This window comes from Malaya genurostris, chromosome 3 (genome assembly GCF_030247185.1).
Source record: "Malaya genurostris strain Urasoe2022 chromosome 3, Malgen_1.1, whole genome shotgun sequence".
NCBI lineage: Eukaryota > Metazoa > Arthropoda > Insecta > Diptera > Culicidae > Malaya > Malaya genurostris.
Window position 1 is genome coordinate 8,945,847 of NC_080572.1, and position 19,287 is coordinate 8,965,133.

At 38.8% G+C, this 19,287-nt stretch overlaps 1 protein-coding gene across 1 annotated transcript; it reads left to right on the top strand.

Moving 5' to 3' along the window:
• Positions 1 to 2,212: 2,212 nt before the first annotated feature.
• LOC131434850 (chromodomain-helicase-DNA-binding protein Mi-2 homolog) lies at positions 2,213 to 11,711 on the top strand. The gene is made up of 5 exons (XM_058602053.1): positions 2,213 to 2,436; positions 3,027 to 4,085; positions 5,849 to 7,617; positions 7,680 to 10,704; positions 11,150 to 11,711. The coding sequence occupies exons 1-5, from the start codon at positions 2,400 to 2,402 to the stop codon at positions 11,308 to 11,310; spliced, it is 6,051 nt and encodes a 2,016-aa protein (XP_058458036.1). The 5' UTR covers positions 2,213 to 2,399; the 3' UTR covers positions 11,311 to 11,711.
• Positions 11,712 to 19,287: the final 7,576 nt, after the last annotated feature.

Below are 19,287 nucleotides of genomic sequence, written 5' to 3' on the forward strand. Positions count from 1 at the left end.
CGAAAAATATAACAAGTTTTTGATAAGACGATTATTTTTATTGTTTTTGATTCCCTTAAGCACCATTATCCCAGTATTTCAATTAATTTGAATCTTATATGTATCACTTATTCAATCAAATAGCAATCATTTGATCTATATAGAACTGTGATGACCTCCATCAAAAGTTATATATATATATATATATAAATTTTATGAAACTAGTCATATGCTATAGATAAACCTATTCTTATTAATTCGAAGTAAATAGAATATGCGCTGCATAAATTTATTCAATGTATGTTGTGTGGGTATCTAGTAAAGGTTATAGGGCGCGCCAATAAATTTGACTCAGACTGGAATTTTCATTCGTTATATGAAAATCTTGTAAAAATAACGTTACGAAGAGTTTTATCGACGACACGACCTGCCACTCGTCTATCGAAACTGTATCGCAAATTTAACTACCCCTCAGTAACTGGTAATGTCAAAACGAAAATGCCTGAAAAACTATTGAAACTGGCAACACAAGTTGATAGATTATTGATTTTAAATAACAGTTACCATAACCTTGGTTACTGCATATTGGAAACTTGGGAAATGTAAACAAAACAAACTGTCTCGAGTGGAATTATTATTTAGATTAATCGGATAGAGGTCTTCGTTAAGGCTTGCTGGTGCTTGAACATATTAAAAATGACTTCCAGAGAATTCAATATTCATGGATGTTTGTTAAATAGTCCAACGTAACCATACTTAGATCTATAATGACTCTCTGTTATGTAAATGAGTTTATAAATGGTGTTAAGTTTTGCAGTCATTCAATCCGTCATTGCCAAATTTTTTAATTAGTCCTATCATGAGAATTCGGTATTAAAAGCATATTTGTTATTTTCTAATGACTTTCTAAAGTAAAACCATTTCAATTCCCCCTTTGTTCCAAATCGTTCAACCCTCGTTGCAAATCAGCATACATGTTGTGAAACAATGCACTGTCATATTTTGATAACTCCTCTACTTCTACTCTCAGTGATTTGAGGTCTTCACAAAGTGCGTGTATACTTTGATGAATATGAAAGGCACTTGAACAGCACGGGAATCAAATTTCTCAGTATATTAGATCTGATCGAAATTATAGGTTTTGAAGTGCACATCGCAAGCTGGAGAGTGCAAACAGGTCTCCTTCAAATAATTTGATTATTTGTGTCTCAAACAGAAAACAGACTGTAACTAAGGTCTACCGTAAGGCTGCTGGAACTTGTTGAAGTAGTCGAATGTAAACAGTATCGGATACAATTTAACAATGAAGTCTCATTTTCATTTCGTGAAGACTGGTACTAACTTCCGGGTTGGTAGACAGTATGTTAAGCAAAAGTGACGTGTTTCGGAAACTCGACTGGTTATTTCTAAAAAGAAAGACCATAATCATGGATGAGTTAGATGACTACACTGAAGATAGAGCTAATGGGTAGCTGTGGATGATATAGGATGACGCATTTCTGTCGCAACACTACTTCTAGTACCAGATTTGGTTATTGTACTATTGTGGTCGGCGTAAATCTAAAAAGAACGTTGAAACAAAATTTAAATTTATATAAAATTTTCACAACTTTCTCAAATGATTTGTTTATTTATTATAGCGCTCCTTGGTAACTAGTTCATAGCAACTTAAACAGTGTTGCTAAAGAAGTTTATTTTCATGATTATTGAGGGGTCGCTATATTTATGGTAACTGGCGGTAAATCACTCACGAACACTTTTTGTTCAGATTTTTCTTCGGAGTGCCTGGTCGTGTCGTCGGTTTTATGTTTCATAAGATTATCTTATATATTTGACACGATGTTGAATACACTTTGTAGCTATCAATGGAAATGCTGATAGTGAAAAATCATTAGAATATCATATAATGTGAAAATGAGAATTTAGCTCAGTGGACGTTACCTTGCAAGCCCTTTAAGAAAAAATGTCCAGATTTTCAATTGGTGCCAAAGATTCGCCAGGCTGCACGACAACCGGCGTAACTTAGAAGTGAAATCTCGATATGAACTGGTCATTTGTTTATGTTTACATGCTTGAATCCCGAAACGCCATACTTAATGTCGGGAAAAATTACCAATGCAACTAAAAATGTTTTATCAAGCCACCAGTGTATTTTACATCGTGATACGGAATGTCAATGTTTTATGTCAAAACAGTTATCGCTTTCCTACAGGTCATCAGCGGCATCGAGACATAGAAGCGGGCGCCATATTGCAATTTTATAGTTCTGGAAAAGCGAAGGACCGAACTGTAAAATCTGTGTAGGTTGAGGAAAATTCGAATTTTCTTCAGAAAAATCGCATCTGTTGTGTTTCAAAGTACCACTAAAAGCGAGCGGAAGCTTAGCACAATCCCTTGGCACTCGTTTCAGCCATCTAACCATGGCGTCCGAGGAGGAAATCGACGAATCTATTGCCGGTAAGTAGTTTTTCGCAGTGCCTATGTGAATGGGGTCTATGATGAAGGGAGGTCGCCATCGTTGTTCCGTTTTGTCCTGCAGTGCGTGTGCTTGTGTAGGTGCTAATGCATAGCGCTAGCTCTGCTGCCGAATAGTGAATGTTTTTGTTGCCATTCTTGCAGTTGCTCACCTTTCGTCATTGCGTTGATTGTTGATTGCAAATGGTTTGAGAGCGATATAATGTTTTGTTTTTAGTGGTGTTTAAGCTTGCAGTTGAATATCATCACGTTTAGAAACAAAGCTATTGTCGATCGTAGGAAAACTGAATTGAAATTTTTCATATTTGTTATTGAAAATTGTAAATACACGAATTTTCAAAAACTACTTGTACCTATTTTTTGGTAATCGATCTCATAATCCGAATCAAGTGTTGCGAATTGCCACTTTCATAAACAACATTTACAACAATCAGTTTTACATCATTAATTTGATTTCGTCATGTTCTGCTACTCCAATCAGTCAGTGCTTAATTTTAAAGTTACGTATTCCAATAATCAAAAACTGTTAGCCATCAGAATTTTAATCTATTTTTTTTTTCAAAACAATGCAGAGGAAGAGACGGCACTGGACGAAACAGGAGCGGAGACGCCACAGGGAGCGGGAGCTGAAGCGGAAGAAAATTCGGAGGACGAAGCACTGCGAAATTTAGCAGCGGCCCAGGACGAAGATGAGGACTATGAGCCGGAGGATAATCGTAGCAAGAAGAGCAAGAAGGGTAAGAAACGGAAGGCTCGGGGAGAGGAGAAGAGTAAGGCTCGGAAGAAGAAGAAACGAAAGAAGAACGATAGCGGTGATGAGAGCGATTTTCGGCAGAGTGACGATGGGGTTGGCGCCGGTGGTGATTCGGATGAGAAGCCCAAGCGGAGTAGCCGAGACAAACGAAAGGGCAAGGAGGAGAAGAAGGAAGAAAAGAAGAGTGGGAGCTCGGGGGCGGATTTCAATATGCCGTCGATCGAAGAGGTTTGCGCCACGTTTGATTTAACCGATGTTAAGATCGAGTACAGTGAGGAGGACTACGAGAACTTGGTGACTTACAAAAATTTTCATGCGCATGTTAGGCCAATTTTGGCAAAGGAAAATCCGAAAGTTCCGATGTCCAAACTGATGATGCTGGTTGCAGCCAAATGGCGTCAATTCAGTGAAGAAAATCCCAACCTTCAAGCCGAGGACGAAGAAGACAAACAAGATGATGAACCGCCTCCATCACCGGAATATGTTCCGAAATCTAGTAGATCCCGAACGAAAACAGAGAAAAGGGATGAAGATATGATTTACGATGACGATGATGATGACGAGGAAGAGGAGCTGGAACGAGAAAGAAGTAAGAAAAAGGGGCGAAAAAGCACTAGTTCTAGTGCAAAAAAAGGTAAAAAGCCAAAAGTTCCGACGTTAAAGATTAAATTTGGGAAAAAGAAAAATGCAAGCTCAGAGGAAGATCCGGATGCTAGTGGAGGTTCGGAGCGGGATTCGGACGCTGAGTTTGAAAAGATGCTGCAGCAGTCAGAGGAGAAAGCCGACAAGGAAAAAGAGAAGGCTGAAGCAGAAGCGGCGGAGCAGGCTGCGGAGGGGGCTGATCCTCCGGTTCGTAAAAAGGCCAAAACCAAGTTCGGTAGGTTGATAAGCTATCCTATTCTATAATATGACGGATTTATTTTTCAAAAAGTGTTGACGTAAGACCACGTCTTTGTTTTCTATAGAATGGTGCGAATTAAAAACAGGAAAAATAAATTGTACAGACAATGGTCAGGGTTTGAAAATCTACAGCTCGACCAATTTTAAACAGATTTTCGATTTCATTATATGAAGGGATTTTGGCATTTCATAAGTAGAGACACTTTGTTATCCCTTCAGTAACAACAATAGTGTGAAGGTTATTCGAAGGATAATCTCGGACCTGGGGCAAGTCTACCCGCATTTCTTTTGCAAATTCTTGAATTTTCATACATTACAATGGAAAAGGTTTCGTTTAAAGTTTCTACTTTTCTTGAGTTTTTATCTTAAGCAGAAACGACTGATTTGTTTCATTTTCAGCTATATGATAATTTTATTTGATCAAATCCGGAAAAAGATTATTGAAATAGTTTTTACGCACACAATATTGACATTAACCATACGCTTGTAATGTGTCTTTTCCTTAACCCTTTCACGACCATAAGATGTGCAGGACGAAATATGTCAGTACAAGACGATATTTTAGTTATTGAGGGTATAAATTAAGAGATTATCACCAGAAAAACAGCAGAGAGCATAAGTTTCCTATAATTTCATGGGAAATATTTTTCCCTATGATTCTTAGAAATAAATAAAAGGATAATTGGCTTTATTATATCGCAATTTAAATTATTGCTTTAATTGCTTTGATTATCAGAATAGTAAAATAAATAGTTAGTTATGGTATTCTACGGAAGATTTCATGTACTTGTGGATGTTGCACATAACACATTTATTATGTATTCTATTTTCTATACGTCATTTTGCACAAACTTTTTTAGTGCAATAAAGATTGTTAGTTCTTTTTACTTATTCGTTCAGAAACACATTTGTCGCCTTGAAAATAAGTTTTCTTTAACATTCAGTAAAAACAACAGTAATGTTCGCATACACGTATCGTTCGAAACTAAACTGGCATACATTCTAGCGTTTCGCATATGATTAATCACAAGAATTGAAGTGATTTCTTCATGGATTAGCATTTATTTGCTCAAGTTTACTGATATTTAAATATTTTGTGGCAAACGAGCCGCGTTCGAATTCTTTCAAGTGCAAACAAGAATTATGTATATCAGAAGCCGTAATGTATTCAATTATATTTGTAGAGCTTTCCTCTTTATTCGGGATCTCGGTATTTGACCCCGGTGACTTTACGCCAATTTTGTGTTAAAGTTGTGCTTAGATGCAATTGGTTTTATAGCGTTAAGCTTCGCTGACGAATGTTTAATGTAGTGATTCGTGGTCGAACTATGATTTTTCTAGTCTAATTTTGATGAAAGCTGTAATGATTTACTCATGAAGAAACGAATTTCTGTAATTAAAATTGCAAATAGTGTTAGGCATTCAAGAACTACTATTAATCCTTCCAATTTCCAAACTTATCTAATGTCAACAAGCAAATTTTCTAACTTTTCTTTTGTATTAACTGAATAAATCCTGACCTCTTTTCTATATATTGACTTCTCTGAATTTCTAATTTGTACCCCTATATAGAATACAAAGATGTGTTTCGAATCAAAACTGTTGCCTAAATATTCGAAATATATTTTAGTACAGAAATTTCAACAATAGTTGTGTAGTCCTACGTCAACGATTCGAACAACCCCTCTCGAAGTTTTTGTTTTGTAAACGTAATTTATAATAATATTAAAATGTTCACAGGCAACAAATCCAAGAGAAAAGGACGGGCAAAAAAAAGTAAGTTCCCCGACGGTGATGATGGTGAACATGAGCACCAAGATTTTTGCGAAGTCTGTCAGCAGGGTGGCGAAATCATTTTGTGCGATACATGCCCAAAAGCTTATCATTTAGTGTGTTTGGACCCGGAACTGGAGGACACACCGGAAGGTAAATGGTCTTGTCCGACGTGCGAAACCGAGGGCCCCGTTGAAGATGATGACGATGAACATCAGGAGTACTGTCGTATCTGTAAAGAGGGCGGAGAGTTGCTATGTTGCGATAGTTGTCCGTCGGCTTATCACACATTCTGTTTGACGCCGCCGCTGGACGATATTCCGGATGGTGATTGGCGTTGTCCACGGTGCGGTTGTCCCCCGTTGCAGTACAAGGTGCAAAAAATTCTCACCTGGCGTTGGACTACCAAACCGCTGGATCCGAATGAACCGTCTACTTCGAAAGCTCAAACAATTCGTAGACGAGAATATTTCGTTAAATTCCACGAAATGTCCTACTGGCATTGCGATTGGGTCACCGAACTGCAAATGGATGTATACCATCCGTTGATGTTCCGTTACTACACCAGGAAGTACGACATGGAGGAACCTCCCAAACTGGAGGAAGCGCTGGACGAGGCGGACAACCGTTACAAGCGAATTTTGAAGATGCGTGATGGCGGCAGTGAAATGGATGAAACCGAGTTGGAAGAGAAGTATTACAAGTACGGTGTCAAACCTGAATGGCTGATGGTTCATCGTGTCATCAATCACCGTACGATGCGGGACGGTCGTACGCTGTATCTCGTCAAGTGGCGTGAATTGGCCTACGATATGGCAACCTGGGAAGAGGAGGATGAAGAAACGCCGGGTTTAAAAAATGCTATCGAGTATTACTTGGATTTAAGAGCAAACTGCACTAACGAAATCAACTCCAGCTCCAGTAGTAGCAAAAAGAGCAAAAAGAAAGGTCGTAAATCGCGTGTCAGAGAATTGGAAGACGATGAAAGATTGGGTCTCAGACGTTACACTCCACCCCCAGAGAAGCCTACCACTGATTTGAAGCGCAAGTATGAAGTTCAACCACCGTATTTGGACGAAACTGGAATGCGACTTCACAATTACCAGCTAGAGGGTATCAACTGGTTACGTTACTCTTGGGCCCACGGAACGGACACAATTTTAGCAGACGAAATGGGTCTGGGTAAAACCATTCAAACAGCTGCTTTTCTATATTCATTGTACAAGGAAGGTCACTGCAAAGGACCCTTTTTGGTGTCTGTCCCGCTCTCTACGATCATCAATTGGGAGCGTGAATTCGAAACATGGGCCCCGGACTTCTATTGCATCACCTATGTCGGTGATAAAGACTCTCGAGCTATCATTCGCGAGCACGAGATATCGTTTGAAGAAGGTGCAGTTCGCGGTGGACGAGCTTCGAAGATTCGATCCAGCACCATCAAGTTCAATGTTTTGTTGACCAGCTACGAAATGATTTCGTTCGATGCTGCTTGTTTGGGTTCGATTGATTGGGCAGTGCTGGTCGTGGATGAAGCCCATCGACTTAAGTCCAACCAGAGCAAGTTCTTCAAAGTGCTCGCCAACTACAATATCGCCTACAAGTTGCTATTGACCGGTACACCCCTGCAGAATAACTTGGAGGAGCTGTTCCATCTGCTCAACTTTTTGAACAGCGACAAATTCAATGACATGGCGACTTTCCAGAACGAGTTTGCTGATATCAACAAGGAAGATCAGGTAAGTGCATATGATAAATGTATGTATGAAGCTTGAAAAACACTCGTTCCTTTTTTCTTCAGGTGAAAAAATTGCACGAGATGCTGGGCCCGCACATGCTGCGTCGCCTCAAGACCGATGTGCTGAAGAACATGCCCACCAAGTCGGAGTTTATCGTACGAGTCGAACTGTCCCCGCTGCAGAAGAAGTACTACAAATACGTTCTGACGCGCAACTTTGAGGCGTTGAATCCAAGGGGCGGCGGAGGAGCTTGTTCCCTCATCAACATCATGATGGATCTGAAAAAGTGCTGCAACCATCCGTATTTGTTCCAGGCGGCCGTAGAGGAAGCCCCCCTGGGTCCTGGTGGGAACTATGAGATTCAATCGTTGATCAAGGCGGCTGGAAAGTTGGTGTTGCTGGAGAAAATGTTGAAACAACTGAAGGAACAGGGCCATCGGGTGTTGATTTTTTCGCAGATGACAAAGATGTTGGATATTTTGGAGGATTTTTTGGAAGGCTTGGGCTATAAGTATGAGCGTATTGATGGTGGTATTACCGGTACACTTCGACAGGAAGCTATCGATCGGTTCAATGCTCCGGGAGCACAACAGTTCTGTTTTCTGCTGTCTACCCGCGCTGGTGGACTGGGTATCAATTTGGCAACGGCTGATACTGTAATCATCTACGATTCCGATTGGAACCCGCACAACGATATTCAGGCGTTTTCGCGTGCGCATCGAATTGGACAAGCCAACAAGGTTATGATTTATCGGTTCGTTACCAGGAATTCCGTGGAGGAGCGAGTCACGCAGGTCGCTAAAAGAAAAATGATGTTGACTCATCTGGTGGTACGGCCAGGCATGGGTGGAAAAGGAGCCAATTTTACCAAACAGGAGCTGGATGATATTTTGCGATTCGGTACAGAGGAACTGTTCAAGGAGGACGCCAAGGATGAAGAAGCCATCCATTACGATGAGAAGGCGGTGGCAGAGCTGTTGGATCGATCCAATAAGGGTGTGGAGGAGAAGGAAAATTGGGCTAACGAGTATTTGTCGTCCTTTAAGGTGGCTTCCTATTCGACGAAAGAAGATGTTGAAGAAGAAGTAGATACCGAAATCATCAAGCAGGACGCCGAGAATTCTGATCCGGCATACTGGGTTAAGTTGCTTCGTCATCATTACGAACAACACCAGGAAGATTTGTCCCGAACTTTGGGCAAGGGAAAACGTGTTCGTAAGCAGGTTAACTACACGGACGGCGGAGTCGTACAAGCGGACCCAGTCAAAGAGGATTCGACCTGGCAGGAGAATGTTTCCGACTACAATTCAGATTATTCTGGTAACTCCGACGACCAGGGCGACGAGGATGATGAGGATGGCGATATGAGTCGGCGAAGCAAAAGAAGAATCGAACGGAAGGAAGCTGAGAGAGACAATCGACCACTTCCTCCATTATTGGCCCGAGTGGGTGGTAATATTGAAGTACTGGGCTTCAATGCCCGTCAGCGGAAAAGCTTCCTCAATGCCATTATGCGCTATGGAATGCCACCGCAAGATGCATTCAACTCACAGTGGCTCGTGCGTGATCTGCGTGGGAAATCGGAGCGAAACTTCAAAGCGTACGTGTCTCTTTTCATGCGACATTTGTGCGAACCGGGCGCGGATAACGCGGAGACATTTGCTGACGGGGTACCGCGGGAAGGTCTCAGTCGGCAGCATGTGCTAACGAGAATCGGTGTGATGTCGTTGATTCGCAAGAAAGTACAGGAGTTTGAGCACATTAACGGTTACTACAGCATGCCAGAGCTGATCAAACGACCGTGCGAACCGGTTAAAAACGCTTTGAGTGGCGGTGATACGAACAGTGAAACACCGAAATCTGCTACGACGAGTACGAGCGCAACTCCGGCTACGAGTGCTGCTCCCAGTCCGGCCCCAATCGGTGTGGACAAGGAAGACGACACGAGTGCTTCCACCGATGATAAAGATAAGAAAGATGTGGAGGAGAAAAAAGAATCATTAGACGAGAAGAAAGATGAATCGGATGCCGGTAAATTCGGAGAGAAAGAAAATAAAACCATCGAAAAGGAGGTAGAAGTTGAAGGAAAGACAGATTCGTCCTCTACTGAAGTAAAATCGGAAGAAATTAAAAAAGACACAGAATCTACTGACGAGAAGAGACCGGATGTAGAATCCAAACCCAAGGAAGAATCTAAGAATGACACCGTTGAAAAAATAGATAAAGCAAAAGAAGATGAAGTAAAAAGCGAAACGTCTTCTGCTGCATCAGCAGATGCCAAAAAGGAAGAACCGTCGGATGATCCGGATGTCAAAATCACAGAAGATCCAGACAAGGATAAACCAATCGCAATCGATGATGATGACGATGATGATGTGGTCATTGTGAAGGACGACGACGACGATGTGAAGAAACCTCCCGCAAAACCTGAGCAATTGGAAGTCCACAAGCGGACATTTATGTTCAACATAGCCGATGGTGGGTTCACTGAACTGCACACGCTTTGGATCAACGAAGAGAAGGCTGCGGTCCCAGGAAGAGAATATGAGATATGGCACCGTCGCCATGACTACTGGCTGCTGGCCGGAATAGTAACCCATGGTTATGGTCGCTGGCAGGACATCCAAAATGATATACGTTTTGCGATTATAAACGAACCTTTCAAAATGGACGTTGGTAAAGGTAATTTCTTGGAAATCAAAAACAAATTCCTTGCTCGTCGCTTTAAGCTGCTGGAACAGTCACTCGTCATCGAGGAACAACTGCGACGAGCTGCCGTGCTGAATCTTGCCCAAGATCCGAGCCATCCGGCGATGGCTTTAAATGCTCGGTTTGCTGAGGTGGAATGCCTGGCTGAGTCTCACCAGCATTTGAGCAAGGAATCTCTAGCTGGAAATAAACCAGCCAACGCCGTCCTGCACAAAGTCCTCAATCAGTTAGAGGAACTGCTGTCCGATATGAAGAGTGATGTTTCGCGACTTCCTGCTACATTGGCACGCATACCACCGGTTGCTCAACGACTGCAAATGTCAGAGCGGTCGATTCTATCTCGATTGGCTGCCACTGGGAATACTATCCAACCAAATCGTAAGTATAAACATATTCATTCGCCCCGATTCTGCAATCCGACGATTTGTAATACGAACGAATCTACACTTTCGTTCGAGTTCGAATTTTGCATTCTTTATTCCGTTAGACTTGTATGATTCGATCGACTCTCGTTCGGGAACACTTCGAACACTAACCATCAAAGCTGTCAACACTACTTACACGTTCTATATTATTTATATTATTAATTTCTTAGTAAATGAAACCATCACACTTGTATAAACAAATTAGAACGATTCTAAACCGAACATAGGTAATACGTACGCAAATCGATCGAGTAATGTTCAAAAATTTAACAACTCGAACGGAATGCAGAATGGAAATTGCACATTCGATCGGAATATTTCGAATCGATCGACTTACAGAATAGGGGTGATTATCCAAAATTCCACTGTAATACGTATCTGTCTGTCTTTCCAAACAGCACCATTGGCTCAATTCCCGGCTGGTTTCCAAGGGTCGACACTACCAGGATTTGCGGCGGCCGCCGCTGCTGCTGCGAATTTTGCAAACTTCCGACCCACATTTTCTGTGCCCGGACAACCAACCGCCAACTACCCCAGCGGATCGGGAACATCTAAATAAGTGCAGATCGATATTGACACTAAAAACACGACTTTAATATTTGTACATCATACAGTTGAACTACGACCAACAGTTGTGATCAGCCACGTTCGTTTTCGTATAATCTGTCAGTTCTTTTATCGAGTCTAAGGTCACGTCCCTTCTATCAACCGTAAGGAAACGATTCCTTGCTACTAGTGAAGCGGTCAACTTTATATTTGTGTTCCAATAACTTTTTGAGTAGAACTTTTCTTATTTATACACAACGACCGAAGTAAATTTTGAAATTCAGACAAGGACACGTCTAATATACCTTTTACAGTAAGATACATTAGGAGTGATACAAGCAAATTTACATCTAGGATTAAATACATCTTCAAACAGTTCGAAAATCAATAAAAAAAATCATAAAGTGGATTGCATTAATTTGTATTCTGCTTAAATAGATCGAAAGAACTATCCGCCTTATTTTGTATTTTCATTGAGCTCGAGTCTCCCATACAAAAATATACCTCAGCATGATACTGTACCTTGCCGCGATCCGAGGGCTTTTTTTACTACAGCAGTATATCAGTGGGACTATCACACAGTAGTTTGTGGGTCGTCTAAAGATGAGACAACTAAGTTCTAACGTCACGTCGTACATTAGAATGTCATATAACGATACCTTTTTGCTTTTAAATAGACAGATTGACTGCTTTTAGCAAACAGCTGAATTAGAGATGATATTGTTTTATTGATAGTTAGAATAGCTTTACAATCAATCAGCATAATTGGTAATGGTAACTGGTTTAGTTCAAATTATATAAACATCTTTTGTGTTGTGGTGGTAACCTCATTTCATGGTATGTGTTCGATTCAACGATAAACACTACAAAGTATTGTACCCAGATTATATGATTTGTTGTTGCAATATAGTACATGATTATTTTATGATATGCTGTAGTAACAAAAAAATCAGGTGATTAAATAATTATTGAGAACTTCTAATATACCATCTGATATAAATTCACTATAGCTATTATCGTTGTAGTAAAGTTTTTTATGACTTTATTTAATAATGCTACAATTACAGTAGGTGTAATAAATGAGCGAATTCAAAAGTTTTATTTCGTGTCAGCTTAACTGGAATATTTTATGCACATTTAGAGTAGCTATATCTTCTATGGAACAAAACATCTATTTTTTTAGACCAAATATAGCAGCAATACATTGTGTGTACAGACCAATTCAGTTTTGGATTACAGTTACACGTTCGATATAATAATTATTATTAGTTCATCGAATCAACTAAAGAGTATCTCCCCAATTTTAGGTAACGAGTGATTAAATTTCAAAATTTAGGTGAATGTAAGTTTATCCAAAGTGTTATGCCATCACAAAGCACGCTACCCATTTTTAACGATCAAGTCAAAGTTTGAGAAAATAACGACTTAATTTTGGGTAGCTTATACATCCCTAGCTATGGAAGCTGATTCCTGAAACCGACACAATTTGTTATGGTGGCACTGTTGTCAACAATATGTTAAGCTACGTTCAATTAATCAAACCACACTGGTTTCAAAAGTTAATCACCCTCATTCTTGTTTACGGCCGTATGCGATACGTTCGAAAGTATAGTAAATTCGTATTCCCGTTTACGTTCGAATCAATCACACTTTTAAACATCGTACATGCATAAAAACAACGCCCATTCAACTTTAAACTATCAGTTCTGGTACAGATTTGAGTTGTAAATAAAAATCTTTGATATCATTTGTTATTTGATTCGTTTTTTTCACTGATTTTGTATCATCATGTTTGCTTACGTCCGTATCGACCATACGACGAACACATGCTTTCGAACGAATGCGAACAAGCCATTCTTGTTTTCACTCGAACGTGTACGTACGCGACTCCTGTGCAAAAGAAGGATCGGCAGCGCAGGTAGTTTTTTAGGAAGATTCCAAACATCAAGGAAGTGACGAATGCTACATAATAAATAAATATCGTACTCAGGACCAATTTTATTCAAGTCGGTAAATGAGATTTTCAAATTAAACTTCGTGCAAAGTAAAAAAAAGCATTTGAAATAGCAGTCCGATCAGTAGTATCTGCGAAAAATATGTTTTCTTGCAATTTTGTCATGTTTTCGATAGCCTACATATTTATTTCATTGGTAAAATCATGCATTTGATATAAAATAAAGCATGTTTACCCATGGCGTATTTTCCATAAAGTACTTAATAGATGTAAAATTGATGCGTAAAAACTTTGAACCTCGCATATATTCAAAGCGCTCCCCAGAAAAAACAGCATTTTACTATACTGCTATGCTTTCTAAATGATTTATGCAAAACACAAATTTATGATTTGATTACAAATCACCTTCAGATTCGAAAATAATTTTGTTAGAGATCGGTTAAACTTTTTTCAATGTGTTCGAACGGTTGATTCGCAACATTAAACTGACGAATCGAAACCACGACATTTCGTCTATTCGTCCGTACGAATGATGTTCGAATACACGTTTCGTTTGAAACTAAAATGGCATACATTCTAGCGTTTCGCATATGGTTAATCACATGAATTGGACTGATTACATCAAGGCTTAGCATTTATTTTAACAAGTTTACTGATATTTGAATATTTTGTGGCAAACGATTCGCGTTCGAATTCATTCGAGTGAAAACAAGAATGGCTTATTCGTATTCGTTCGAAAGTACCCGTTCGTCGTATTGCGGATACGGACGTAAACAAGAATAAGGGTGATTTTTTTCAAATCCGGTATAAATATAACTCTAGTCTAGTATTCTCTACAAAACAAGTAATTTTACCTCTTTTTGAATAAGAAACAGAAATTGTGGTTTATTATAGTTTGATTATATTCCATCGAAGTCGTTTCCTTATGTTGGTGCAACCGCATGAAGAAAAATGTGAACGTGTGAACACTGCTTAAACACAGCATTTGACAGCGAACTGGAACCAAAATTTTCGACCCTGTCAGCTTGGTGCGAAATCAATCTTCAGTTCAGCAACGCCATCGCACGGCATCACATTCAACATATCATGTCAATTGTATGGGCGCGCAGTGCTGCTATTTTCGCGCGCTCTAATTTGACATTTTAAAGGCTGTCCGCATTAGGCCGATCCGACCGATCCGAGCTCTCCGGCGTCTCCTTTTTTCTGCTTTGGCTATGGCTGAGCTGCACATGCAGATGTGTGCATGTGCAGCTCAGCCATAACCGAAGCAGAGAAAAAGTAAACGCCGGAAAGCTCGGATCGGTCGGATCGGCCTAATGCGGATAGCCGTTTATCATCTACTTTTATATACAAGATTCGATGCGGACTCGCCTAAGGGCGCCCTACTCGCAAAAAAGAATGTTGCCAATAATTTGTTCGGGAAATATAAGCGCTGGATATCTTGTTAATATGATGTCTTTGCTTCAAGCCAATTGTATGCAGATGACAATCGTGCCACCGGGTGAGCTTATAGAAGAGCTCGACTATAAGTGATTTCTCCTAAAAAATAGGTGAAAATGATTTTCAGTATGTCACATATGAAGCATTATCGAAGAAAAGATGTGTATTAGTAGTTGAAAATTGGACCATTTTGTATTGAATTAATGCATTAATTTCACAATATTGTACAACTGCATCTTAAAGTTGGCCAAAATTCATTTGTTACCCTATCGCTCTGATGCGATATCGATAACACAAATACCTGATTCTTGAAAGAAAGTATCGACTCGGTATTGGACATCCCTACTATTCACACAAAAAACTTTGGAAGTCGAAATGCAATCTAGTTTGCATAAATGATTCATAAAAACAGCCTGCTTGCTCCGTTTCTCTGCAAGTCTAATCGACCATTTTTTTTTTGCGCGCATTTCGAGATCGCTAACTGTCATTAAACTGCACTATTCGCTACTTTCCGCTGATTCGTCATCATCGATAGTCCGACAAATGGCCCGGAGCGTAATGTGTCGATATATTTTGTTTATGCGAGTTAAAATCAAATTAGAAATCGCCGCGCAATAAATGCAGAGAAAAGGCAGTCATTATGCAAACAAATCGCTGATTCTCACGATCTAAGCTCTCACCACTCAGTACATTTATTTTGTGTTCGTTGACAGCTCCATCATTTGGTTGCACCGGAACTAATAATAACAATAATAATGGTGTTAGCATTCACCAAACACATGATATCCCCCCTCCTATTCATGCGTTTACGATGACGACTACGACACTGATGATGTTTGTCGCGAATTGCTCTTTGATGCAAGTACAGTGTTGCCAAACGTGGTTTAAGAAGATGTTACATCAATTATTGGGTGCTTTAACCCTATAACTCGCAAGATTGCAGCCTTTTGTAAAAGTTATTTTCAACATAAACGGATAAAATCGAACTATCTCATCTTATTTGCATGTCATCAAGTAACTCAACACTTTCAACTATACAGCATCACCGTACGCAATCTGTCGTTCCGTTCTGACGTAGTGATAAATTGTATGAAAAACAACCAACTGTGAACGGCGGATTGCGAATGAAAGGATGAGGAAAATAACGATAATTTCGCTTTCTACCTCTTCCGAAAGAAACGCGTAAACCGAAATAACATCGTGGAAGAATACAATCATCGATACAAAAACTTGAAATTTTGTTTGATGAGCAAATGCATCTTAGTTCTGAGCTTGTGTTTTTGCTTCAACTGAATAAAACTAGTCATGTTTACATACAATTTCAGAAAGAGTATAAAGCAATCAAATTCACTAAAGACATCATCAATGTGCACTATGTGGAGCATGAAAACATAAAGTAAAACATACCACATTATATGGAATATAAATGAATTTATTCGAAAAACTAGGTCGCGTATGGAGAATTTCCATCAATAGAAAAAGTATGAAAGAATTTCTCCGTTGCGTCACTCGCAAAAAGAGTGACGCCTAACCAATTGACACATCAGCTACACTATTGCACTGAGTTAATCCGGTATTGAATTTTAGAAGAAAAGTTGTGAATAGGTAGCGCCATTTATAACCGATACTTATTATTTTGAATTTGAATCTGTTTTTCGTTTTATCTTATATGACTTTTCTCCAACAAATTACACACATTAATTACAACTTAAATGTTTAATAAAAAGTCGAGGATTAATTCACGGACAAAACCGGATTGGCGTGAACACACGAGGGGCTGGGGTCCACTAGGAGATTGATAGTACCTATTAGCTCTCTCCGGACAGTACCAGCCTAGATGCCGTGTGGAATCCGGCGGAAAAAAATGAATCAAGAATAGATCCACTGGGTTCCTGCTTCCATGTCGTAAAAGGCGACAATTGCAGGAGTTTCTTTTTCCTTTCAGTTATCAGATATTTTCAATGTTTCACTTCTGATTACTCTATTTTACTAAATTATCTCTTCATTCAACCTATCAATTTTCGTCTAACTTCGAAAAAAAGTTTTAGTTTTTTTCTTCCATGTTATTGATTGTCTGTCAGGATTATAAATTGAATGATAAATAAATAAATAATCTAAACTTATTGCGCAAATCCGTTGATATTACAAAGTTAATAACAGAGATAACATTGAACACGTAGTAAAAAACACTTGATATTAATATTTCAAACAATAAATTATTATTTTTCTCGGTAGCCGGCTGCCCAGATCAACCAATATAACCAATTACTAATTTTAATAAGTAATTGAAATAATAAAGCGGAAATAATAAAAAATAATAAATAATAAATAAAGTCGCGCGTGAAATATGTTGACTTTTATTTAGTGATTTAAAATAATTTTATAACAACTGTTTAGAATATGTCAATGCAATGAATCAACTATTTTGTCTAAATCCTATTACCTCGTTTATTTTGTATCACGTAATTTCATTTATAAAAAGTAGGGAGGTTTTTATTTTTTACGCGATAGTATTGCAAATTTTTCTTCAGTTTCCTCGAATAAGAACTGGTAATCAAGACTTTCCGGGACTTCAATATAGGTTATTGCTAATTCCGATCAGTAACGGAGTAGCAACCAGGGGTGGTCGCTCAAGCTCAAAACCGGATTGGCGCGAACACACGAAAAAAAAGTGATTCCTTTCCTATTGTACATTTGAAAAAAATGGTACGCAGTTCGTTTCGATTTATTTTTTAGTCCTGAAAGGAACTGAATTATTAAATTTCTTCGAGCAAGTTGGCGTTGATTTTATTCTGATCAGAAGATATCGTTGAAGAATTCTGAAAATAATTTTAATTACTTGCAGCGGACAACAATTTTTCATTGTAAGACAGAAGCACCGCATTTAAACGTCGTCCGAGAAGGACAAACACGTTCCTTGAGATTTCCTCTTTGGTGCTCATTAATACCAACAGTTTTAGAGTTGAATCTTACATTTGAATTATTTATGGTAGTCTCATCCTACAGAAAATTTTATCATAAATCGCTGAGCATAAGTAGGAATGTTTATTTCAACCTGAGCATAAGTAGGAAAGTTTTATTTAACCGAGTCATTGTTGAACATATTTTCGATGGTATGAATCATGTATGATGTTGTCACGTTTAGTACAAGAAGCATGTGGAGCAGCACTTTTATGTTAGACAAATGAGTTTTGTTTCAGAACATCAAAACCACGTGCTTGCTGTCGTCAAATTGTTCGATGTAATCGCAATTGAATCAAAAAAATTCAAAGCATAAATCACTACTAGTGTTCTACATTCAAAAATCGCTTGCCAAACCTTGCTTTTTTATTGATTTGCAGTATAAAAATTTTAAATTTTTAAATTAGTGAACCATTTTTGTACGACCTATTTAACTTCCTCAGGGTAAATATGGTGTTATTTCCGGTAAATAAATGATCTCGCACAAGAGACGCGATTATCGATTCATATGTGAACAATAAATAGTAATGATTAGATTATATAGAATCATCTGGAAACAACAGTTGTGAAGAGAAATAAGCCATTTAGTAATAAAAAGTACCGAAGATACTCACGATACTTGAACCTAATGCCAGAGTTTTTATACACAGGGAAAATAATTTCTTATAGCTCTAACGAATCTAACCTTTACTATCAACGGCCAGACAACAGAATATCATTGAAATATAGAAATTGAAACTAATTGTAAGTAAACTACAAATGAACTCATTGTTGATATTCAGATAACCAATAAATTGGACCTAGAGTAGCAATGAATGACATTGAATTCATCTCAACTCAGAATAACCTAAATGTTATGTTATTTGAGGCATCATAACTAAGCTCTGAGCTAAGTTATGTTTTTAGCTAACTATCATACCAAGGGTGGAAATAGGCAAATTTTTTGATTCACAATCAATAAAAATAGTCAGTACTATCTTTTCATATCACATATTTATTGTAGATATTATAATGAATTTTGAAACGAATGATTTTTGATACGATAAATTTTGGTTTTACTTGGAATTGAAAATTGTCTTCATCGTTATCAGTATCACTGTCTGTTTCAGAATCAACATTTCAACAAATCAGTTCTTGCTCGCATCTCACCCGACACAGTCGAAAATCGTTCACGGTCGAAACAACAGAAACAAAGACAATACAGTGCAGTGAACAATAGAGTGTACGGAATTGTCAAATACGATTTAACAAAGCCTGAAACTTGGCCTACAAGACCAAATTCAATTTGTATAGATTTCAAGCGTTGCAAAGTTAGACCAGCAGCAAATGAAATTGAAATCTTACTTAAAGAACGAATGCATCTAGACGCTGATAATGTAAGTGAGATTCAATTCAACAAGGCGTCTAACTGGGTGTACATTATGTTTAAACGTGAAAGCGATGCAATTGCATTCGCTTCGGTTAACAACGAGGTGCACAGCGTTGAGTGTGATAACATTAAATACAAAATTCCTGTGCACATGGTGAACAATGCCATACAAGTACGCGTACATGACCTTCCCCCGCAGGCCACCGATCAGTCCGTTCGAGAGATCATGTCGCAGTACGGTGAAATCCTTTCCATCGAAAGGATTT

Excerpts from the sequence above, each read along its gene's own strand:
- LOC131434850 (XM_058602053.1), top strand. The coding sequence starts at position 2,400 with ATGGCGTCCGAGGAGGAAATCGACGAATCTATTGCCG. Across the intron at positions 2,437-3,026 it reads AATCGACGAATCTATTGCCG|AGGAAGAGACGGCACTGGAC; the intron begins GTAAGTAGTTTT and ends AAAACAATGCAG. Across the intron at positions 7,618-7,679 it reads ATATCAACAAGGAAGATCAG|GTGAAAAAATTGCACGAGAT; the intron begins GTAAGTGCATAT and ends TTTTTTCTTCAG.